Source organism: Ammospiza caudacuta, chromosome 3, assembly GCF_027887145.1.
Source record: "Ammospiza caudacuta isolate bAmmCau1 chromosome 3, bAmmCau1.pri, whole genome shotgun sequence".
NCBI classification, from domain to species: domain Eukaryota; kingdom Metazoa; phylum Chordata; class Aves; order Passeriformes; family Passerellidae; genus Ammospiza; species Ammospiza caudacuta.
The window spans coordinates 115993343-116019236 of NC_080595.1; the positions used below are offsets into that span (position 1 = coordinate 115993343).

Genomic DNA, 25894 nt, shown 5'->3' on the forward strand with positions numbered 1-25894 from the left:
GATGCTCCTGCTGTATCTGAGATAGATGGGAATTTTTGGCTGTTGGCCGAGGAGCTGCCTGCACCTCAAATGGCAGCATCTATGGGGATGGAGAGGGACGTGGGACAAGGGATGGAGGGACGGTGCACAGGGAATGGCTTCCCACTGCCCTCTGGCAGGGATAGATGGGAATTTGGGAAGGAATTGTTCCCTGTGAGGGTGGGGAGGCCCTGGCACAGGGTGCCCAGAGAAGCTGTGGCTGCTTCATCCCTGGAAGCTTCTCTGTGCCAGGGCCTCCCCACCCTCATGAGGAACAATTCCTTCCAGATATCTAACCTAAATTTCCCCTCTCCCAGTTTGAACCCCTTCTCCCTTGTCCTGTCACTCCAGTTCCTGATGAGCAGTCCCTCTCCAGCTTCCCTGTCACCCTTCCAAGGTGCTGTGAGGTCTCCACACAACCTTTTCCAGGCTGAGCAGCCTGAAATTTCCCAGCCTGTCTCCTTAGGGAAGGTTCTCCAGTCCTCTTATCAACCTCATGGCCTCCTCTGGACTTGCTCCACCAGTTTTGTGTCCTTTCCATGCTGGGGACACCAGAACTGTGTGCAGCATTCCAGGTGGGTTTGACAAGAGGGGGAAAGTCACCTCCCTATTCTTGGCACACAAGGTTCCTGTCATGTTTTGTTGTAGGAGATCTTTCCCTGCTGTGTGGGTGGTGCTGTTCTTGGTGTTTACCTTCTCCTCACCTCTGGGATGGACAGGAGCACTTGGGTGTGAACACCCAGTGTGTCCTTGCAGCCACCCAGGCTGCTGTGGGTGCTCTATTTCCCCATCTATTCCAATTCCCAAGGGATTTTGCATCAGGCTGAAAATCTTTTCATGGGTTTCTGGACCCAGCATGCAGCTGCAGCACTAATGGGCTCATATGTTCACAGCACAGTGATGCAGGCTGCACCCTTAATGCTTTCCTTGGGGAAACATTTGTCCCATTTATTCTCTTTGTGGTCAGAAGTACATGACACAAGCTGCAGCTCTGTGTAGCTGTGCTCTGTCCCAAATGCTGCACTCTGGGTTTTATGGAGATTCTGTTCCCTCAAGTTTGGATTAAGCAAGACCCAAGACCTGGGTTTGTGTGTTTGTGCAGCCGTTCAGAAAATGAGATACTTAGCTCAGACTAAAGGTCTTAAGTTAAGCTTGATGATACATAGCCCTGTGTAATCCATAATCTTAAAATTGTATCTGTGATAGAGTTTCTTAGATTATATCCTTACAGCTGCTTTAACCCAAATACTCAATAATATGCCCTATATTGAGGGCTGGGCAGATCAGCTGGGTTGTTGCAATATAATCCTGCCTTGGTATTGGGCTGGGGAATGTGAGCAGGGCTGTGTCACATCTCTGAGTGCTAAACTCAGACTCTGAATCCAGGCTTGCTGCTCCCTTTGTTTTACAAGGAGATTTTTGTAGGAATAGTAATTAACCTGTCCTGTAAGCAGAACTCCCCTAAAGGCAATTTCCAGTGAAGTCCTGCAGCAAAGTGCTCCATGAGCATTTCAGAGCACAAAAAGCCATGGAAATGCTCCTTTGTCTCTCTGAGGGGATCCAGAGGGGCTCTCTGGAGTCTCCTGTATCTGGATCGAAGCCCCACTGAAGGAGATTCCCTCAATAAAATCCACCCAGGAGCAACATCCTAGAGCCCACACCAATCTGGCTGCCAGGACCTTGGGAGAGACTTTATTTCAACTAAGCCAGGTGGCAGAGGAAAAGGGGTCGTGTTGTCATTGCTGGCTTGGATGACCCCATGACACAGAGTGACCTTGACTTCAGTAATCATCCTGCTCTCCCAAGTGCCCGTTGTTCCTGTTCTGTCCAACAGATACAGCAGATCCAGGCATGAGCAAAAAGGGGTGATGGATTTGTGTAATAAATAGTTGGTTTTGAGAGACAATGCTCAGAAATTTGAGAGAAAATGCTCAGACCTCGACTTCAATAATCATCCTGCTCTCCCAAGTGCCCGTTATTCCTGTTCTGTCCAAGAGATACAGCAGATCCAGGCATGGGCAAAAAGGGTGATGGATTTGTGTAATAAATAATTGGTTTTGAGAGACAATGCTCAGAAATTACTATTTTTAAACTTGCTTCTCCAGCCTTGTGAGCAGCAAGAGCTCTGAGGGTAATCCTGTATGGCTCCCATGTCTTTCTCCTGCTCTGTTCAAAAGAAATCAGTGTTGCTTGTCACAAGACTTTACTCGTTGCTGATGTCAAGAGTTTCCTAATGCCATTTGGAAGGTCCAGGACAAGGGGAATATCAGTGGTTTGTTGTGTGTTTACTGCTTTTCTCCAGCCTCTGATATGGGGAGGCTGCAGTCATCCACTGGGGCCGTGCTGGTATTTTAAAGGTCACTCCAGTAATTTTGTGCTTGCTTAAAAACAAACAAACAAAAACCCCCAAACTTTTAAATTCTGCACATAACAGAGTAGAAGAATTGCTGTTCTCTGCTCATTCTTTTGAGGAAGCAAATGTTTGCTCTGCTGTCCCAGCAACCAGAGAGAGCTGGGTTGGGCAAGCCCAGGGGCTGGGCTCTGAAATTTCCTCTTGAATAACACTCCTGAAGGTCTTGTTCAAGTGGTTTGGGAAATTTTTATGTTACTTGGGTACTTTGTTTTTAAGAGGTAGTGACACCCAGAGAGAGGGAGAGGTGTCGCAAGAAAAATAAACCCGTGAGAGAATGAGAAAGACATGCAGCATGAGGAAAACCAGTGGCTTTGAATTTTAAATCAACTCTGAGCAGCATTTCAAATCATGCCCCTGAAAGGGTTTCTAAAATGACTTAGGGTCTGTAAGCAAGGAGAGATCTGAGGAGAGAAATGAAGTTTTAATGTAGCATTCCATTTATTAATGATAGCACAATTAAGCTGAAATCACTTCAACTAACAATCCTTGTTTTTCTTTTGTCTTTTTTTTTTCTTCCCCTGACCTTGTACCAAATCCTTTCCACTCCTGATGCATTGGGGAACAGCAGAACTCACCCAAAGGTAAGGGCTTTTTATCAGTGTGTGGGAGTTGTCCTATCACTTGCTCACTCTTGGGTTATCCAAATATTAAAAGCATTTTGCAGAGCTCTGTTGCTGCTCAGCTGCTGAGTAAGAAACTCGAAGCATCTCCTTGCTGCAGAAATGCTCTGTGCAGCCCGTGCCAAGAAATGAGTCAGAGGAATAAATGAGAACATCCACACTCAGCACTGCAGGCTCTGAATGGAGGATATTTGTTCTTTGTGGGCTTTTTAAAAAGCATTTTCTGGTATTTGTGATAAAGCAAACTCATTTTGTTTTTATGGTCCCGTGACTTTGTGCTTGTTCTGAAGACTCTGCCCTGGCAGATCAGGGTTCAGCTCCATGGATGTGCTCATACAGCCAGTGGTGTTTTATTAAATGTTCTGAAGCCTTGGGATGCTTCAATAATATGTTTAGCTGTAAAATGAATTCAAAGTAAAAAAAAAAAAAGGCACCATAATTTTTCATACACAAGCTGTTGTTTCCTCAGTTAGAGGATATAAAATAACTACTTTATCTCTTGATGCTGGTACTGGGGGGGAAACAATGTATTTTTGAAGATAAATTATTTAAATTTCAAGGATTTTGCTATGTTAAGCATTTTCATAAATGTTGGTAGTCAGCAGGACATCCAAAGGGGAAAGAGCAGCTTCCATTAAGCTTAGAGGGGAAATCCACAGCCTGAGAGCCCCACATTGCACTTCCCTTTTCCTACGTCCTGCAGAATAAATTTTGTGAATGTAGGTCAGACATTACCCTAATTAATATTTCTCCTTGCAGATACATACCCGGGGAGCTGTTTTTGCAAACATCTGTCCCAAAATACACATTGTATTATTTCAGGTCATCTTTCAGGACGAAAGGTGCCTGTGGACCTTTCCATGGATTTATGGCAAAATTGAAATTTTTCTATTAAAAATATTATAGTGTTGCTCTTGACATGATAAAACTGATTTGCTTTCTATTATTCTTTGCAAATATTAGACTTTGATGACTGCTTTGGTTTGTCATGGAATGTAAATAAATACATACTCCTCTTGTATGGAAAGAGCTTGCTACCCTAAGGCTTGTTTTTAATTTATGCAGACAAGAGGCACGGGGAGATGGGAGGCAGAAAGAGCTAGAGGACATCTGTCAGTTTGGAAAAGAGAAACTCTGGTGAAAAATGCATTGCAAGGATAGGTTTGGAGGGAGAAATTGAGAGGTCCTTGACATCCACTGGGTTGGCACATGGAGAGTGGGGAGTAGGGCTGGCACAGAAAGGAGCACATAGAAACAAGGAACAAATAAAAGCATGCAGGAAAATGAAGTGTTTGTTAGGCTTCAAACTCCTAGAAAATGAGGAATTTAGTGGGAATGTGAGTTTTGTTCAGGATGTCAGAGTGTGAATAACGTGTTGGATTTGGCTGTAGCTGTTCTGAGGTGTCCTGGTTGTTTCCCTGCAGGTGTTTGCCTATGATCACTGCTTTTGGTCCATGGATGAATCTGTCAAAGAAAAATATGCAGGTAATAATATTTACTGTGGCTTGGCTGTCTCCAAGTGGGAATGATCTGATTAAAATACAGTCCTTGCTGCAGGGCACAGGCCATATGGCACAAAGTGCTGTCCTTTCTATGACTGGCTGCTGTCAAAAAAGGGAAAATCTTCAATCATTCCAGTTCCTTTTCTCTAAAGATGAAAACAGCAATGGGCAGTGCCACCCCTTTGCAGTGCAGAGAGTGGAGAAACCGAGCACAATGATGCTTTACTCCTGTTTACAGCTTTATTTAAAATACTGCTCCGACTCCATCATTTTAAATGCATCAAACCCAATTTTTATTTTGAGGAGCACTGTTATGTGTAATTTCATGTTTTTCAGTGCTGATGGGAGTTTGGCATCATAGTAAAACCTAATAAAGGAATCTTAATAAAAGGCTGATTTCATTTAACTTCATCTGAATTCAGATGCTTTAGTGAGAGTGTGTAATGTATTCATTAAAAGTTTTCATAAATGTTTCCTATGTATTATTAGAATGTATTTTGGCATATAGTTATGGTAAAGTATGAACTGCATTTGGACTTATCACTCCTATAATTTATTCCTTTCATAGTTGTTATCCTTTAAAATTTGGGATCAATTGAACTTAATATTTATTTCATAAAAATCATAAGAAAAAACAAAGACACATACACTTCTTAATTTTAATTTCTTTAACAAATGAATAATAGCTTATCAAGGCTCTAAGAAAAATGTGACACTTTCAGCCATACAAATTACATAGGAATATTACATATTTTGTTTCTCAAACTAAAGGTGGTGCCTATATAACTGATATTTTGGTCTGTTGTGCAGTGGAAGTGTTACCCCAGCTGAGCCTGGCACAGCTCTTGGTGCTTTTGATGGAGAATTTAGCATGGATTTGCCTGTAAAGATAAGAACTTAAAGAGGGAAAGGAAGAGCTTAAAGGAACATTATTTGAGAGGACTTTTCAGTCCATAAATTTCTGTCATGCCTTGTTCAGACTTGAGTTTTTTGGGTTATAAAATTAATTCTGAAAATAGATTTTGTTCAAGAAGTTACTACCCAGATATTTTAAGCTTTCTTTCCTCTGCTTGGAAAATTATCCAAAAAGCTCAAAGTTCAATTACAAAAGAAATGTTACACCTTCTTTTTGCCAGTGCAAAGTATCCTGTGAATATCCATATCTTCCACATACTTGTGATTCCTTCTCTGCAAAAATCTCCTTGTGGTATTATCCAATATCTTACACAGTAAAATTTTCCAGTGCTCTGTTGATTCCCTTGGATTAAAATCAACTGAGTGTCATTAAAATGTACAGAGTATATTTTGAGGAGGTGTCATTCCCCAGCAGATTAAATTCTACAGTTGGTCACAGATTCTCTGCTGATAAAACTTCTGAGTGTGAACCTTTATAGGATATTTGCTTTAATCACATCCAGGTATATCCATGGTAATCCCAGCCCCTAATTTTGACAGCAACATAAATCTGCAGCACATCATCTGCTTCTTTCCAGGGAGCAAACACTGGATGTGATTTAGGCAGCAACAGCAGGAAAACCCTCACAGCTTCCATCTAATCCAAAAGAAAAATCCAAATCAAGGGACAAAAAGCTCTTGCTGTGTTACAGTGTTGGCTTGTGTGTTCTGTTTTCTAGGTCAAGATGTTGTTTTCAAGTGCCTTGGAGAGAATATTCTTCAGAATGCCTTTGAAGGCTACAACGCTTGTATCTTTGCCTATGGGCAAACAGGTGAGTCCCAGAGTCAGGGAGAAATGTTCCCTCCAAAGGTGTTGTGTTCTGGTTCTTTCCACGGCTCTTGTGACATTGTTGGAGGAGAAATACCTTCTGATGTAGATAAGAAATGTTTTCCTCTTTTTTAACATCAGATATGAGGTGGGCAGGACGAGAAGTAAGTTTTTGTTGCTGCTGGCTACCCTTGTTTCTCACACTTCACATGATAATCTTTGGCGTGACCATGATCATCCTTGAGCTCAGAGCATTGCTCAGATTTTCTGCCTCTGTGCTTAAAATAATCTTCAATTGTCATTTTAATTTAATATTTATAGAGTAATATGAAGGTTTTTCTCATTAGTGACTTGTCATCTGCAGCAAGGCTGTATCTATCTAAAAGTTCTCCAGTACTCTGAACCAAATTTCTTGTTTTCCTTTTCCCTTTAATTAAAATACTCTTTAGCTCAGTGGTGTTTGTGTTACTTTAAGGCAGAAAATGGAGCAAATACCTTCTACTAACATGCAGATTTTTAAAAAATTTCTTTTATTTCTTATCAATATTCTGCACAGCAGAAGCCTTTGTTGCATGTTCTCTAATCACAGCTTCCCTCACACAGGTTCTGGAAAATCCTACACCATGATGGGTACTGCTGATCAGCCTGGATTAATCCCTAGACTTTGCAGTGGACTCTTTGAAAGAGCACAGAAAGAAGAAAATGAAGAGCAGAGTTTCAAAGTGGAAGTATCCTACATGGAGATTTACAATGAGAAAGTCAGAGATCTCCTTGACCCCAAAGGGTGAGGAATTTGTGTGTGAATGGCACTGTAGAACTTGTCCTACACTCTTCCTTTACATAACCAGTTTGCCTTAATGGATCCCATCTAAAACATTTGCCTAGGATGGCTTTTGCTGCTTCCTGATCTCAGCATCTCCTCATTATAAATCAAAATAAAGTAGCAAGACTAAAAGCCTGGAGTAAATGTACCTTTTGTGAAGTGACAGCACTGTCTGTGTCAGCTTTTTATGTGCTATAAAGCTTTTTTTGTGTTTGCATTCTGGCCCTTGCTCTGTGCTTCAGTGGGTATTTGTGAGACCATCCTGTTTGAGATGTGTCAGTGAGAAATGGACTTTGTGTAAATGTTGTCTTAAGTCAGTCATGTGCTTATAAATCCCTTTTTTTTCCCCCAACCAGAAGCCGTCAGTCATTAAAGGTTAGAGAACACAGTGTTTATGGCCCTTACGTAGATGGCCTATCCAAACTAGCTGTTGCTAGCTACAAGGTAAGGATCAACTTTATGAAAGGCTTATCTTCACATCCTAAACACCAGGTGCTGTCCCTTAAGCTGGACAGAACTACTAAAATGCTCCTTATCAGTAATCTTAGAGCAAGAGAGCTGCAGATTGTTGTGATGTGATCCCTGGGGAGAGCAGGGCTGAGAGCAGAAACTCCCTTCATCTTGGGCTGCTCAGTAATTCTGGAAGTAATTCAGCTGCTGAATGGAACAGATTTCCTCTCAGCATTAAGATGAGTGCAGACTGTCATGAGAAAGTGTTCTGTGATTAATTACAGGCCCAGGATTAAGCAGAGACAGGCTCTCAGTGCCCCACTGTGTCACTTTTTGCCTGCCATGCTCTACTCTGTAATTTCCCTTCCCAGTAGCACACGCTGGAATTATGAACTAATGATTGTTTACCCAGCAATTACTTGAGAGCATCACATGAAACTGGCTTGCAGGACAGTAAATGTTTATGTGTACATTCACAAAATGCCCTGTTTTTTGAGGAGCTTTAACTGGTGAAAATGAATAAATATGGGATGGAATCTGTCAGCTTAAGCAAAACATGAAAACAGTGCAATTGCAGTTTCTCCAGGTGTTCATCCAGCTCTCCGTGGTGGTTTCTGCTCAGACAGGACACATTTCATGCTTTTCCTTTCCATGTTGCCCAGCAGCTTTTTGTAATCCAGAATTTGGAGTCAGTGGTCTGTGGTGGTCCTTTGTTTGACTGTTTATTTGAGTTGTTTTAGCATCACCCAGCTAGAGATGCAGAAATAGAGGTTTAGCCCAAGACCCCAAGGTTTTAACTATTTTACACAATTGCTGTGAAACCCCAAAGCAGGGGAGCTGCACCTTTCTCAAGCATCACAACAGATGAAAGAACATAATAAACTCTTAAAATTTGGAGGAATGTAATGTTCTGTTCAGCATGGTTCTGTTTTATAAACCTCTGAGCCTTTTGTCAGTATTCCAGATTCTCAGACCATGACAGCCTGAGACTAAAATGTGACAGGGTTCAAACACAAATTGCTGTTCCTCACTTCTTCCTCTGCTTTTGAGTGTTGCTGTGTGCAGCCAGGTGCATTATTTTTGTTGATAATTTAATATCTAGGTTGAGGAGTGGGTGAAGTCATGACACTGGAGTTTTTTTCATCACGTATTTCTAATTAAACAAATGGGAGGCTTAGCAAGAAAATGCTGTATTTGACCAAGATGAGGTGATTTTTGGAGGTAATTGAAAAGGATGTCAATGCAGATATACTCATGGCTGTGAAAATTGTATTTAGGACATCGAGTCCTTGATGTCTGAGGGCAACAAATCTCGGACAGTGGCTGCCACCAACATGAACGAGGAGAGCAGTCGGTCCCACGCAGTCTTCAAGATCATCCTCACCCACACCCTCTATGATGTGCAGTCAGGGGTAAGAAAATCCAGCTGCAAGCTCCAAATGTCAGCCTGGAATGTGTCTCTTGCTTTAATGTATTTCACAGGAAAAGAAGCACCTCTTTGGAAGCATCAGTTTGTAGTACAGGCTAAACATAAAATAGGTGAAAAATAGAAATACACCTGAGTGTACATTTGGTGATCCAAATGGATCTCCTAATGTACACTTGTGGTTATTTAATGCAGATTGAATAATCTCGTGGTTATTTAATGCAAATTGATATAAATTACCAGCTTGCTAAAGTAATGCAAATTTGTTTAAATTATCAACTTCCTAAATTGAAAAAAATACTAATTTTCAATATTTTACATTCTATGCCACGAATGCTTTTATGTGTAAATATTCAATATTGAAAAAGCATTTAAAGCTGCAAATATTTTAATTTTATGTTGCCTTATACATAAATATGCCTTGGAGAGGTGCATGAAATACATTATGTCAATATTATTTAATCCCTCACAGAAAATGATGATAAACTGGAATTAAAAGAAGTATCTTTAAACTTCATTGATAAATTCTGTGCTTGGATAATTCTTTAATGTTTTCAAAGCCTTGGAGAAATTTTGTGTCCACAGAGCAAATCTGAGCCTAAATATTGGAAAGCATAATGAGAATTTGGACTTTCTTTCATCCTATTTTCTCAATTTCCACCAGTCTTCTTATCCACACAATTTTCCTCATTCTTTATTTGGATTTTTTCCCCATTGCACTTCAAATCAGCATCATACTGTGGTGATTTTTTTTTTTTATTTTTCCATATTTTGTCATTCCATTTTATTTTTCCATATTTTGTCATTCCAGTTTTGCTATGGCTCTTTGTACAGCTTTTCATACCTGGTTTTTGTGTGGTCCTGCTCAGCCTGGATGCAGAGTGGTTGTCACTGTCCATGTTCTCTGCACCTTCCAGTGACCCCTGTGTGAACTTCTGCAACAGATTTCCCTGTTCTCCCATCTGCCGCTCCTTTCAGTCCTGGAAATGGCACGTTCCATGATCACATCATGTTTTGATAGGTTTAGGGTGTAATTTTTGAGAGCTTATTGATTTTAATTATTCCATTTATTTATGTGGATGCAGCACTTTGTGTTTGGGATCCTGGGATGCTGAAGGTGCAGATGCTGCAGAAGAACATGATGTGAGCAAGCTGTTCCCAAAGACAGTTGGCTTTTCAATTTCAGATTGTTTTAGGGAGTTCATGGAGTGTTTCAGAATGTCATTTTGGGTCAAATGAGGTGAAAGGATTTGTAACAAAATGTTCGTTACAGGTTTAAATACTCACATAGCTGGGATTGTGTTCCAGGAGGCTGATGAGGATAAAGGAGACTTTGCAATTGTGATAGTTTATGTAAATTATAACATGCTTCTTGTCAGGCTCATTACTGTTCACTGAAAACCAGAAGAAACTCTGGTATAAAATCTGAGGATTTTAGGAGACTGTTTTCAAGACTGGATTGTGAACCTCATGTCTCTGCTTGTGACTCCCTTGGCATAAGTCTGAATTTTTCATGGTTCAGCACTTCATTAGTGTGCTCTCCTCTGGACATTTCTGAGATATTTGAAAATATCAGAATACCTGGTTTCACAATATCCATGACTTCCCTGTTGTTTCTGAGACAGCAAGTAGTGACTTAGCACAGAACACTGTTCAAATCCAGCCATTCTCAAAGGGGGTGGAACAAGAGTTTACACCAAAAATGAAGTTTGATTGCAGTTGTAAAATACATCAAACAGTGTAACTTGATTTAAGTGACCTAACAGGGGCTGTTCTCTGGTTCCTTCCCCAGACATCAGGTGAGAAGGTGGGCAAGCTCAGCCTGGTGGACTTGGCAGGTAGTGAAAGGGCAACTAAAACTGGTGCTGCAGGAGACAGGCTGAAAGAAGGAAGCAACATTAACAAGTAAGACTTTGAAATTGTTTGTTTTCCTTTTTTCATCACCATTTCCTGCTAAATACAGCCTGTTTGTAAAACAGTCTGAAGCTCCTGTAGTCAATTTTCTCCTTTTCTTCTCTGTACGAAGCTCCTGTAGTCAATTTTTCTCCTTCTCTCTATTTCTCCTTCTGACATGCAGTACTCTTAGATATGGGAATAAGATTTCCATCTTTTAAAAGAATATTTGTGTTCCTGCAACTGCCATGAATTTCATTGTGAAGACCTGATTATTAAGACTGAAAACATACTGAAAAAAATAAGAGTGGAGCTTTTGTGAAGAAAGAATGATCAAAATTAAATGAGGAATATTTTCCTCAGAGCATGTTTTCAGAGAGGAAGTCACTGTCTAAATATGCATTTGACTTATGAATATTTACCCTTGTTAATGACTATTTGTGTTCTCTGGGCAGATCCCTCACAACTCTGGGGCTGGTTATTTCTGCCCTGGCAGATCAGGCTGCTGGCAAGAACAAGAACAAATTTGTTCCATATCGTGATTCTGTGCTCACTTGGTTACTTAAAGTAAGTAAGGATTTTTTTAAAAATCTTTTTTAAAGTTAAATAAAAGAGAGGAAAAGGGAGAAGAGTGTTATTGAATGAAATCAAAATTGTGTGCTTTTTGCCTCATTTTCTGGGTTTGATGTTAACCATAATTGTCTTTGGCAAATGAGCTGGATGTAAGCCATTAGTATCTCTGCAGACTAAATATGTGTCTTCTGCTGACCTGCAATGGCCTAAGGATTAAGGAACTTCAAAAATAAAATTAAAAGCAGTGTATATTTTATGGGTCAGTGTAAGTACAGCTTCACGCACAACCTTGGGGCTAATTTAATTTGGGTTAGTTCTGCATACAGCTGATTTTACATCCTGGTATGCTTAGCTCTGAAGATGTTGATTAAGACAATTACCTTTTTCTAATTGTCTAATTTAATTGTTAAGATATTTTACTTTGGTCAGCAGAGTATAATTGCAGAGCATTATCCCAGTTACAGTCTGAGGAACAGGTCAGGAGACTTCTGAGATGCTGTTCATGTGAAATGAGCAGTAAAATAATTTTCTGAACTGTGCAGGGCTCTTATTTGGTGGTTTTTTTGGGGGGAAAAAGGAGTGTTTCATGATGGCGCTTGGATGAACCTGTGTACAGTCTAAATGAAGAAACCCAAATTGTTAAATATGAGATCTGTATAAGTCAAATTTCTTTTTTTTTCCTTGTGCTCTATTTAGTTATTATCCAGGAGCAATTGAGATACTTATTGGTAGAAAGAAATAATTTGAGAAGAAACTGATTTGTGGCATCACCAGCCTTTCTTTGTCCTCTTACTTTTTGTGGGTGCTCTGGCTATACTTTGTTGTCTTAGCTTCCCCACCCTTTCTTAGCAGTGTTTTTAAGTGGTGTTTAAATTTCATGTCCCTGGGATTTACCTGCACATGTGGAAAGAAAAAGACAAAGTGATTTGTAGTTTGTACTGAATTGTGGAGATCAAAAAAAACCAACGTATTTTTCCTTGCAGAGATTTGAAAACAAAGTTGAATTTAATGCTTAAATAAAACAAAATCCCTACTCCTGTAACCTCTTGACACACAAACCTTCATTTTTCTCAGTGCTGCCTTTTGATGGACCTTTTAGCATGGCTTGTGAAGTTATTTATCCCTAACAGATCTGGACATCAAATAACCACGTAAAAATCTTAATGGCACAACACATACAGTGTCTGAATAAAACAAGTTCTCACAGCACAGTGTTCTTGCACTGAGGCTTTTTCAGTGTTTAAATACTTTTTTGCCTCTCTATACTTACACTGAGTTTTTACTCTCATTTAGGAGAAACTTTTTTTTTTTTTGGCTCTCTGCAATTTGCCAACAAAGCCACTGCACAGCTTCACTTTGCCCTGGTGTGCTCTGGGTTCCTGATGTGGCTGCAGCAGGGTGGAAACCTCCCTGATGAATTTCCAGCCTTGTTGGAATTAGTTCTGCTGCTCCATTTCTAAACAAATCCAGGGAGCAGACTGCAATTCCTGTTCAGCACCTGTCTGAGGCATTGTGGCCACGGTGCCGCCGGCCGGACGTGGCGCAGGAACGGGAGCTCACTTTTGTTCTGCCTCCTTTCAGGCAAACCCTCTTTGTGTCCAACATCAAGGCTTGGGGGCTTTTGGGGTTTTTTAACAAACAAGCTCTCATTGAAGCTTTGTTTTGAAAGGGGGAACATTTAAATTTTTTTTCCTTTTTTTAAATTAGAGATCAAAGGAGGGGTTTATTCGTTTAAAGGGGCCTGTTTGGAGAAGCCATGAGATGGTGGGCTGTTGAATTGCAGTCAAGAGATGAGAGTCTAGCCTCCATGTTTCAGAAGGCTGATTTTTTATTTCATGATGTATATTATATTAAAAGAAAATTATATATTAAAACTATACTAAAAGAATAGAAGAAAATATTTCATCAGAAAGCTAGCAAGGAATAGAAAGGAATGATAATAAAGTCTTGTGACTGACCAGATAGTCTGAGACAGCTGGACTGTGATTGGCCATTAATTAAAAACAACCACATGAGACCAATCAAAGATGCACCTGTTGCATTCCACAGCAGCAGATAATCATTGTTTACATTTCATTTCTGAGGCCTCTCAGCTTCTCAGGAGAAAAATCCTGGCAAAGGGATTTTTCATAAAATATCTCTGTGACAGTGGGCTGAGCTTCCTGCCTGGCTTTCAACTTGTAATTATGATACCAAAGCAGACTCCATGTGTTCTAACTGCAGGAATATCTCTCATACAGTGTCTCTCCACAAGTCTGAGAAATCAGTTCGGGAGACCTCAAGATCTGACACTTGTTGCTTAATTTTGTTGAGGATTTCAGACAAAAGTGCCAGGTGAAAAATATCATTGCTTGAGCAGTGGCATCAGGTTATATGCAGGGAGCAAAATAGCTTTGTCAGTTCTGGAACTTATGGTTTTGATCAAGTTGTATTGGCACAAACATCTTGTTTTCCTGTGTTAATCAGAAGCCTGACGGCTGCTATTAAAAATACAATTTCTGAGCTCCACATTTTGAATTGTTTTCACAGTAATCTTGCTGCTAGAGGAGAAAAAGCTAGTTAATTCTTAGAAATAACTTCTTTATTTATATTCTGACCCTCTAACACTTGCAAGCCCAGTCTTGCTAGGCTGGTTACAGACTCTTTTCACTAATGAGAGGCTGATTTGCTATTTTTTCACCTTTCTTGCTTATCATTAAAGAAACCAGTGAAATCAGCACATGGGGTTTATACATAAAACTTTATCAGACAGTCTGGCGTTGGACTTGAATTGCTGCAAGAGGGACTTTGCCCAGTTTATAATGGGTGTATTGTGGGTTCTGCTGTATCACTGTTACAGCATTCTCAGCTGCCTCTACAGCAGAGCTGCAATTCAGATAATGAATTCATCCTATTTTGGAGCTGATTAGTGCAGTGAGGGACGTTCCCAAAGTGCAAACAGTTAAGGATGGATTTGGATGGGGAGTACCTGGCCAGCTCCCTACCTAACTCCAGCTTTTTATGCAGAACAGGGATTGCAGTTGCAGGGTGTCATTCCTAATTTTTGGCCAGGAAGTCCCGTGGAATGATTCATTAGTGCTCCTGTTAGTCTTAAAGTTTTCAGTTAAAAAACCATTTTTTTGGTACAGAGGGGACCCTCCCAAGCCATGGATTAATTTAGAATAAACACTGGCTAATCCTTGGTTGAGTAAAGTCACGGTGAGATCAGTCAGCAAGCTGTTCCTTTTTTACTGATTTCTGTATAAATACACTTACCTGCCTGTGCTGACTGTGTTGAACACTATAAATATACAGAGATTTATGTTTCATATGAGTTCCATGCCCTTTTGCATGACCAGAGACAGCCAAGTGCTGCCAACAGCCTGACTCCTGTCAAACTGGTTTAGGCATCACGCAGCCAAAAGGAGAGTCTTGGGGAAATACTTACAGGGGCATTTTAATGATTGCTGGGGAAAGCTCCACGTGTGTTTTGGAACTTAAATGGTTTGACAAGCAGCTAATGCAGTCAGATTGTTCTAATGGCAATGCCTGACCTACTTCTCATGGGTTATTGAAGATGAAAATTAAGAGCATGGTTTGTCTCAGAAAAGGATATTGGGTTAAAAACAAATAAACAAACAAACAAAAACCCACCCCAAAATTCCAGGCAAACCAAAGAAACCAAACTGCCAAACAGAAAAAAAAACCTGCTGCACAATTTACACTAGAATATTTTATCTTCGTGTATCTATATTTGGCTGAAATTGTAACCATAATCTTGTGGTCAATAAAAAGATTGAATCCTTCCTTCCTTGCTTCCTTCCTTGTTTCATGCCTTTCTTCTCTCTCAACCAAATTCCAGGAGGGTAATTTCTTACATTACTCAGTTTAGATTTGTGAGTTGTGCCAGTGGGAGGAAGGGAAGGCCCCCAGTCTGAAAGTTTATAGGAGTAAAAGCAGCTATATTGTTTATGAACAGATATCTCAGTAATTTATTTCTTGAAGACATCTGTCTCATAGTCTTTAAAATGAGATAATCTGAATTCATCATGGTTTTTCCTGAGCTCCCTCAGTAGCATCTGAGAAGTGAACACAGTAGTGTTCAATGTAGTGAACACAGCTGAAGTGTTTACATTTCTGGTTTGTAAACCTAAGCAGAAAACATTGAAAGAAAACTTTGAATCCTTTACCAGGCTCTGTGAAGCCCAAAACAGGGCCTTTTTTTGGTTCCTGTTGAAACTAAAAAAGCCAAGAGTGCCAGAATCCAAGAATGACATTTCCCAAACGAGCTTTCAAAAACAAACATTGAAAATCATGACCTTTTCTTAACTCGCACCGCTTAAACTCTTAACCCAACAAACCAGAATAAAAATATTGATTCTAAACCAAAATATTGATTCTAATACTGATTTTCCCAAACCTTCCAGGACAGCCTTGGGGGCAACAGCAAGACAGCCATGGTGGCCACGGTGAGCCCAGCGGCCGACAACTACGACGAGACGCTGTCGACGCTGCGCTACGCGGACAGGGCCAAGAACATCGTCAACCACGCCGTGGTCAACGAGGACCCCAACGCCCGCATCATCCGCGAGCTCCGTGAGGAGGTGGAGAAGCTGCGGGAGCAGCTCACCAAGGCTGAGGTACAAACCTGAGCCTTGCAATTGCAGAAAACCCCTGCCCAGGCTTAGCTGGTTCTGTGGTGTCATTATATTGCAAAGGTTCCATATTGTTGTCTCCTTATTGCAAGTTTCGTACCTCCTTGATGTTTCTCATAGGCAGCTCCTCTAAGCACTGGTTCTTCCTTATTCTCACAGTAGCCAACTGACTCCAGTTCCCCTTTTAACCAACCAACCCACTCTGTTGTAGCACTCTTCTCATTGGCTACAGCTGTGTTAAAGTCAGGTCTGTTCTTAATCTCTAATAATTGGCTCAGCTGCAATTTCTTGGGGGTAAGATAACTTTCTATACTACCTTATGTTCTTATATTCCATCCCCCTCCAGCTCTATAGAAGGAATTTGTCTTGGTTTGAACAGACAGGTGTCTGCTAAGGAAGGCAGGAGCTTACCTTGAAATGGGAAATGTAAACGCCCTCCCTCCGAATTGTTATGGTTTTGGAATTAAGGGGCTCTCAGGCAAAGATATGGGAGTAGGAATAACAGTTCTTTGTGGTTCTTTACTGGGAAAATTTTTAAAAAATACAAATGCAATAGTACAAAAAGAAAATACTACTGACAGAGTCAGAATATGAACTGACACCCTGTAGAGCTTAGCCAGCTCTACAGAAGGAGTTTGCCTTGGTGGAAAAGACACGTGTCTGCTGAGGAAAGCAAGAGCGTCCCTTGAAATGGAAAATGGAAACGCCCTCCCTCTGAATTGCTATGGTTTTGGAATTAAGGGGCTCTCAGGCAAAGAGATAGGAACAGAAATAACAGTTCTTTACTAGGAAAATTAAAAAAAAAATACAAATGTAATAGTGCAAAAAGAAAATACTACTGACAGAGTCAGAATACGACCTGGCACCCTGTTGGTCAGGGTGTTGGTAGTAGTCCAATTAAATGGTGTCTGCAGCTCTCTTGCAGTGGGAAGGGCTTCCTTCTGCTCCTGTAGAAGGGTTTAGTTTTCCTCTGAAGATCCAATGGTGGTGTAGATGGGCCTGGTCTTCCTCTGGGAATCCAGTGAAAAAAGCTGCTCCTCTGGGAATCCAGTGGGAAAAGGTTGCCTGTGGCATTCCAAACCTCAGATTATATCCAGGTAGGAATGTTTGGCTCCTCCCCCTGGGTGGAGCATCTCCCAGTGGGATGATGTAATTTTATCAGTCATGCAGTGACACTCACTGGCCCATTGACAGAAGATATTTCCAGAGGGAGGATAGGTTGTGGAAGACATAAAGAAAACTGCCCAATTAACAGAAGATAACTGCCCCACCTCTAACAGATGGCAAACAGAATACACATCCCAGCCATACCTTGTAACCTAAGACAGAATTCCATGAGAGAATGTTGCAGAGCGTCCAGGCAATGCTTCCATCTCCCTTTATATAATTTATTTACATTTTTCTGTGTGTCCATCTTGAAACACGGGCATTCATTGAGATGCTGACCACCTTGTTGAGCTTTCTTAGTTTTACTCTGTGAAGCAGAGGACATGGAGGCATGGATAGTTCCAGTTAAGACTGGGTGATTTTTAGGCAGAGCTCTGCTGATATTTTTAGGAATTCAGCATGGCCACATCCTGTGAGATGTGACTTCGGTTAAATGTTGTTTTCTTGCCTGTTTCCAGCTGTTGAATCTCTCACAGGCCCTAGGCAATATCTCTCTACAACTCCCTGAAGGAAGTTGTAGCCAGGTGGGGGTTGGTCTCTTCTCCCAGACAGGCAGTGACAGGATGGGAGGACACAGCCTTAAGCTGCACCAGGGGAAATTTAGGCTGGACATTAGAAAAAATGGGAAATTAGGAAAAATTCTTCACAAGAAAGAGTGATTGAGCATTGGAATGAGCTGCCCAGGGAGGTGGTGGAGTCACCAGCCTTGGAGGTGTTTAAAAAAGACTGGATGTGGCACTCTGTGCCATGGATTAATTGATAAGGTGGTGTTTGGTCGTAGATTGGACTTGATGATCTCCAAGGTCTTTTCCAACCTATTCTGTGATTCTGCAGTGAAATTTCAAGAGAAGCATGGTCTAAATGTTAGATGAAGGCCAAGAATTAGTGTAACTCTGAGTTCTGTTTCCAAAGGGACAAACCAATGGTGATGTAATGCCTGTGGTTTGCAGTTCAGAAAAATTATGGTTACAACATTTGCATCATGAGGTATGCAGGGAATGCTGGCTGTGATACTGCAGATGACTTGTGGATTTTGGACTCTTCTCATTTGAGCTGCCTAATGTGCTAAGCATCCACCGTGTGTGGATCAGTTTCTTTAAGGTGTCTCAAGTTATATATCATAATATTAAATATCTAAAAATTCCTCTAAAATATCAGCCATAGACTTAACAGTGCTCTGAGAGTTGCAAATAATCCCCATTTGTTTCATTTTTTAGTATTACTCCCAAAATAATGGCAGCTGTCCAAAGTAATGAAGTAGTGTTTCCTAAGGATGAAATAATAAATATTTCATTTCCTAGGTATTAAAATCCCACCCTAGTTGTCATCCCAGTGGCATTGACAAAGAGCAGGGAAAAGCCAGAGCAATTTGCTGTTAAGAGGTTGCACCGTAAAGGTCAAACCCCACATTCACAGCCTTGTGCTGCTTTCAGTTCATTACATTTGTTGCCCATCGAATTGTTCTTCCAGAAATGTGCATAAATAACTTGCTGAAGTGAACAAAAGCACTGACTCATTATGACAGGTTATATGACAGGTTACATTTTCAAAGCTCATTTCCAGATATAGGAGTTGCCAAGTTGTGGGGTTTGAGTTTTATTTGCCTTTTGGTGTCAGTGTCCTTTTCTCTCCTGAACAACCAGGACAGAACTTACCAGTTGACTTTCCCCTCACAGAGTATGGAATTATCCTCTTTTCCCCTTTTATAATCCATGCATTTTGATTGTCTTTTTGTTGGAATTAGCATCATGTTTTAATTTGTCTGTGCCAAGACCACCAGCTTGTCCTTCCTGAACTGGGAGTTCACCTCCTTCTGGCAGAAAAGCAGCCTGTGGGTCTGGGACCCATTTTTTGGGGGGTTTATTTAGGCTTTGTAGGCAATGAGAAGAGTTACCCAGGTAATTGTGCAGCTGAAATGTGTGCAAAGGTTCACTAATTGTCCAAAGAAATGGTCAAATTAAATTTTATCTGGGCTTCATCATTCTGCCCTGGTAGTGTCCACCCCTTTGCCCTGATGATGTTTTTTTGGTATTGTGAATTTTTGTTCGGGAAATTGCCTTGGCTTCACTTCCCTCCCTGTGTGGAATTCACAGAATCATGCAGTGGTTTTGGGCTGGAAGGGACCTTTAAAGCTCATCCAGTGCCACCCCCTGCCATGGGCAGGGACACCTTTCACTGTCCCAGGTTGCTCCAAGCCCTGTCCAACCTGGCCTTGGGCATTGCCAGGGATGCAGGAGTAGCCACAGCTTCTCTGGGCATCCTATGCCAAGGCCTCACCACCCTCATGGCCAGGAATTCCTTCCCAATATCCCATCTAATCCTCCCCTCTGTCCATGGGAAGCCATTCCCTTTTGTCCCTCCAGACTCCTGTCCAAAATTCTTCTCCCTTTTACCCCATATTTAGGTATTTAAAGCAGAAAAAGCCCACACAGGATACATCAGCTGGCAGTTCCTAGTCTACTGTTGTGTCTTGATGATAGTGGAACCCTGGAAAAAGTTAAAGATAGAATCTAAAATGTTAGGCTTTGTGCTTTCCCAGATCAACTGCACCTGCGTAAGCAGTATGATAAATTATATAATTGTTAGATGTGATGATTGTTTAGTAATTAAATGTAATTATTATATAACCATAAGAAGAATAGTGAGAAACTATGTTGGAAATTCAGAGAGGGGCTAAATTTATGTATACAATAGAACAATATAAGTTTAATAATTACCATGAAAGTTATGTAACGATAGAGTATAAAACATGATCATTTCAGATGTATGGTCGGAGTCAGATTTGGGTTGAATATACCCTGATTCCCAGAGCTCTTAATAAAAAGCACCGCATATAATTGCTCCGTGATTATGTGTTTTTGAACGCTAACATTGAGGCAGAGGAAACTCCTGTCTTAAAACAGGCTTTTCCAATCCTGGCACTTGCTCCTTTTCTTGAAGGAACTGCAGTGTAACGAGGCCGCTCTTTGATCTGGATTCCTGTGAGGGGTTTTGGGTTTGTGGTAAGGAAATGTCTGATGCTGGAGGACGATGCTCCCATTGTTACTTGGCATTGCCTAAATGCCAACCAGCCAAACCCATGTTCCTCATTAGCAGTAATGAAATAATGACATGAGGAAGTCCACAGGCTTTTTGAGCAAGGTTTGTAGAGGAGGAAATGCCACTATAGGGATGGAAGTTTAGAAGTCGTAGAATAGTTTGAGTTGGAAGGGACCTTTTAAAGCTCTTCTAGACCAGCCCCCTGCCATGGGACACCTTCCACTATCCCAGGGTGCTCCAAGCTCCATCCAGCCTGGCTTTGGACTCTTCCAGGAATGGGGGGATGCTGATACCCTTTCTGTTTTTGGGGTGTCTGATGGGTGGCTGTAGGAGTATCTCCTTAAGGTAGTCTGTGTTTGGAACATGGGCCTTGGAAAATTTCACCAGACAAAATTAGAGCTGTGGCAAATTAGGAAGAAAATGAAATTTCAGTGTCCAGAAGCACATTGTAAAGCTTCTTTTGATATTCACTCTGTAAGCTGCATGTAGAAATGCAGAGGTGCATAACCAGAAGAGCTGCATTTTTCCTATAGACAAAATAATACATCAAGCCATTTAAACATGAGCAATAAAAATATTTTGGTGGCAAGGCAGTGTACTAAGATGTGAGGTGTCATTCTGAGAGTTTGACAGCTGATGGGACATAGCCAGAGCAGCAGGATCCTTAAAAACAAAACTGGTTTTAATATGAGTCACTTGGAATGTAGAGATAAGATTGGTTTCTGTGTGAGTATCTTTGTGCAAATCTGCCAGTATCATGTAATTGGTTTATGTTGAAGCACATAAACTCCACGTTAACATCTGTACTTGTAACTAATTAAAGAACTTTTGGGTGGATTCTGCCTTTACATGCAATGTGTGTTTTTAAGACCCCTTTACTTACTGCTTAGTGTGCCTTGAAAAATGAGTCATGTTGCCTTTATTCATTCCCCCCATCTGTGTGGATGCAGAGGGAAAAAACACGGAGCACAACAAGCTTTACTTGTTTCATTTGCTTTTATTCCTGCAGGCTATGAAATCACCAGAATTAAAAGAACGATTGGAGGAATCAGAAAAGTTGATTCAGGAGATGACCGTGACCTGGGAAGAAAAATTACGAAAAACTGAGGAGATAGCTCAGGTTTGCTGCTTTCTTTCCTCCTTCCCTGCCCCCATTTTTTATGAAAAATAGGTTTGTTTTCTTTGTCTGTCAGTTCATAGAGGTTGTCTGAGTCTCTCCCCACATTTATGGGTAAGTAGGTCAAGCTTGCTGCCCTTTTGAAAAGCTTCACTTAATTCCTGTGATAGATGGGTGCCTCCCAGATTACCACTCCAGTGACAATAATAAATTGTCACTGTATGCAAATGGAGAAGTTATTTAACAAAAAAAAATAATAAAATAATCCACGGATGAGAGGATTACAGGGTTTTTTTATATTCTTCAGGCAGTAAAATTGTTTGTGATGAGGGAGCATTGAGAGCATTCAGTGCAAGGTTATGGACTGAGTGCCTCAATGCACCAGGCAAAGGGCATTCAGAATGATAAAAAATAGAGCTATCAAGAATCTCTGTGTGTTTTAATAGCTCCTAAACTGATATTTAGGGCCTCAGACCATAACTGGAGATGATTACCTTGGAAAAATGATGCAGGTCACCACGGTTGTTGCGTGACACTCCTGGTTCTTCCCACACAAATGCTGATGTACATATTTGCAGAGGGGAGCTTTGGAGGGGGGAGGACTGTGGGGAGGTGATGAATGGTGGGTAATAAATAAGGGGAGAATGGAGCCTCTGGTACAAAGCCCTCTTGTAGATGCCACAATCAGAATAGACTGTGTTGACTTTGGTTTTAAAGATCCATTGTAAGAAGTGCTGCCTGTGACTATGAGGGCTTCCTGCCTTTCAGTGCAATTCCTCCCTGTGTATAAGTGTGGAAAAAAAATAAAAGAAAAAATAATAATAGTAAAAAAATCCTGCTCTTATCCTACACAATAGTTTCTAGGCTTTGAATGTGTGAGGAGGTTGAAAAACTGAAGTAATGGGTTCAGCTCTTCAGACTAAATGTGCCTTGATGTCTGCTTTACCTCTCTGCCTTTCTGTCTCTAAATTCCCAGCCTGATAGGGATGTTTCAGAGCTGGGAGTTTCATGAGCCTTGAAAAAGGGATTTTTTTTCCAGAGGAGGGATGAGGACAAGTGTTTGTGCAGCACAGGCTGTTCCAGGACTGTCTGGAAGCCACTCTGTCACTCCCCTCCTCACCTGGACAGGGAAGAGAAGGTGTAACAGAAGGCTCCTGGGTCCAGATAAGGACAGGGAGAGATAAATCATCCATTACTGTTATGGGAAAAACAGATTTGAATGAGGAAATTGAGTTAATTTGTTACCAATCAGATCAGAGTAGGGTAATGAAAAATAAAAACTAAATCTTAAAACACCTTCTCCCCTCTTCTCCTTTTTTCCCTGGCTCAGCTTCACTCTTGTTTTTATATTTCCTGCCCCCAAGTGGGACAGGGATATAGGGAAAGGGGGCTGTGCTGTGTTCTCCACATGTTGTATTTGCTGCTTTTTCATCTGTCTGTCAAATTGTGTCAGGGTAGACAGGAAGGAAGGAGGGATATTTGTAAATCTTTGAGGAAAGGATGAGTCCTAATAGACAGCAAGGACCATCAAAGAGGCATCAATAAAAGTTCAAAGTCTTAAACACTAGTCACATAAACAGGCTATTTTTCACATTTTCAGTGAAAAATTTCAGCATTTGGTATACTTTTAATGTTTTTTTCAGCATTTAAGTTAATTAACATTAAGTCTTGAGAAAAAAATTAACAGGAACTGGCTGTTTTTCTCTCAGTTAATCCTATGAGATTCACATTGTGGGCCAAGTTCTCCTTAGGGCAACATGTGCTTTATCTCTGCAGATAATGAGGATTTTTGTGAACTTTAGAGCCTGGCACTGGTGATCGGAAGAGAGATCTTTGACATCACTCTGCAGTTTCTCCTCTGTTCTTTGTTTTCTCTCTCTCTCTCACACACACACATGACTTTCCCTTACAAGGACATCATGATGGGTTTGTAAGCCTGTGTGGAGACAGGGAACAGAAAATCAAGAGCAAGTTGTGCCATTTCTTTGCAATTTTAATCTTGATTAGACCTGGTACAACCGAGCAGGGAATGATCCTGAATATTGTGACATAGTCAATTTTTAAATATAAAGCACACTGATAGGTAAAGATAAACATTCCAGGATTATTCTTATATTGTCTAATTTGATTTTTTAAAAAGTCTCAGCAGCACAGGGAAAGCTCTGTAGGTCTCTTGTATGTTATTTTGCTTATTCATTTCACCCTCTCCTGTTTCTGTTTCCCTCAGCAAACCTATGAGGATTCTCTCATATTTATTTCTATTTTTTTTTTTTTTTTTGCTGTTGCAGACAGTGAGTCTCACTTGAGTTTCGCTCTGCTCCTGGGAACAATTCTCAATTTTTCTATCCCAGTGGATTTTTTTTTTTGAGAAAAATCCCGTTCTAAGTCAGAAATGTTTAATGTTCCTCTTTCACTGTTCTGGTCTCACCCAAACCCTTCCCTTTGAGAGATGGACATTTTTTGCACAGTAATGCTTTGTTGGGCATTTCTATGAAGTCTTTTGACAAGAACAAAACACCATCCAAAACGCTGCTATTCTTGTTCAGCAGGAAGTGTTCTTTGCATTACTTAAATAGCAGGTTGCCAGTTTTTTTGTCATTTTGATTGCTCTGGAACAAAGGATAGACATGGAGCTTGGCTTGGCAAGGATTTAACTTAACTTCTTGCTTTTTAGCTGGAAAGGGAGAATAAAGGGCTCTAGAGATGGCTTTGTGGTAGCATTTTGCTGTTCCAGTGAGGTCATGGAGATGCTCTGCAGTGCTGCAGGAGGCTGCTCCCAGCTGCTTTCATTTCCCACTGGGAATATGGGAATGTGTGGGACCAAAGCACGGAGCCACAGGAGGAATCACAGATACCCCTGAGCAGATACAACTGAACCTTCTGTGCCTCACCTGTTGCAGAAGAAAGAATTTCCTGTTCTAGAAGTATCAATCCATCATTTTTGCCTGGTGGCTCCTGCAGATGGGAATGGATTTCAGAATGTTTGGGCATCAGTCAGCTCAGTTTTGATGGCTGCTCTCTTCCAGGAACGTCAGAAGCAGCTGGAAAGCCTTGGCATATCCCTGCAGTCCTCTGGAATAAAAGTTGGGGATAATAAATGCTTCCTGGTTAATTTGAATGCAGATCCAGCTCTCAATGAACTCCTGGTGTACTATTTAAAGGTAAAAATATATCTTTGTATATAAAAATTTTGTCATGTCAGGGCTCTAATTCATTTGGCAGAGGTGTACTTGGAGAGTTCTATAAAACTGTAAATCTAAAAATATTAAGGTTTATATGAGTACAAACTTTTTATTTGAAATGTAATTCTTTGATGCACAGGAAAAATTTGAGGATTTGATGTTTTTGTTTATTTTGGTTTTCTTTGGCATTTTTTAAAAGAAATTTAGATGTGTTCTTTTTGAGAAACTGTTTCCTATTCTGGGATGAGGTTTTTTTGTTGGTTGGGGTTTTTTTATACAAACTTTCACAAGCTTTTACCCATGAAATTGTTTTATGTGAAAGTTGGGCATATCAGTAGTCAGCTTCTCTGTGTGTAGTCTAAATTCTGGCTGCTGTCTTCAGTTTATGAAATGCATTTTAATCCTCTTGGTGGAGCTTGCTAGAAGTGAAAAACAAGTTCTGTTCTGCCTCAGCACTTGTGATGTGCAGTCCCTGTTTCTGATATTAACCATCAAACACAAGGTGTGACTTTTGGACCCTGTGCTGAAATATTTGGGCAGTTTATTGTGGCTTTTACAAATTGTAGATGGAGGACTCAGGAGGAGAAGCAAGGTACAACCATTTTAAAGTCACAAATTGGAGTGCAAATTCTAAAAATTTCACAGCAAACATCAGCAGTTTGAGCTTCACATTAAATCATTCTGTTGCCTTTGAAGTGGGGTAATAACTCTCAAAACAGCCACAAAATCAGCGATTAAGCTGAAAGATGGTTTTAGTTTAGTCAGTCTTAGGAAATATCTGATCCTCTTTTATATCAGCCACCGTGGCTCTGCGATATCTCAATGGAAACGAGGGAAAACACTTTCTCCATGTTGTATCTGCTAAAAAAACACATTAAAAAGGAGAAAAGAGCTGAGGTTTTGGGAGAGGTTGACTCTTTCCCAGACAACTTGCGCATAAAAATGCAGACTCAGCTGCTAAATCACTGACAGATACTGAGGCAGATCCCACTTTGTCCCAGTGGTCACTGGGGACAAGAATGAGGCAAAGCCTTTGGCCCATCAGTACCAACACAAATGTCTCAGGTGGTTCTGTGCTCTTTTCCTTTGAAAACTCCATGGGGTAGATTTTGTCTCCTTCAATTAGTCTTTGTCGTTTTTTTAATAACTCAGATTTTTCTTTCTCCTAGGGAATTTTGGTGTAAAAATCCCTGTGCTTTGAAATTATTGTGATAAAATTATTTGCAGGTGTTTTTCCTAAAATCCTGAGATTTAACTCTCTTGTTTCTCAGAATATTTGCACACTTTCTCTCTGAGCTGTGTGTGCATCAGGTC

The 25894-nt window shown here is 40.7% G+C and overlaps 1 protein-coding gene across 1 annotated transcript in view; it reads left to right on the forward strand.

The window, feature by feature from the left end:
* Window positions 1–25894, forward strand: part of KIF13B (kinesin family member 13B) — a 125589-nt gene that overhangs the window by 46666 nt on the left and 53029 nt on the right. Inside the window, exons 3-13 of the mRNA XM_058801254.1 lie at window positions 2997–3012; window positions 4476–4536; window positions 6188–6280; window positions 6880–7060; window positions 7456–7543; window positions 8827–8961; window positions 10768–10880; window positions 11324–11435; window positions 15848–16060; window positions 21291–21401; window positions 24425–24559. Of these exons, the coding sequence (XP_058657237.1) occupies window positions 2997–3012; window positions 4476–4536; window positions 6188–6280; window positions 6880–7060; window positions 7456–7543; window positions 8827–8961; window positions 10768–10880; window positions 11324–11435; window positions 15848–16060; window positions 21291–21401; window positions 24425–24559 (1258 nt within the window). The remainder of the gene's footprint in view (window positions 1–2996; window positions 3013–4475; window positions 4537–6187; window positions 6281–6879; window positions 7061–7455; window positions 7544–8826; window positions 8962–10767; window positions 10881–11323; window positions 11436–15847; window positions 16061–21290; window positions 21402–24424; window positions 24560–25894) is intronic.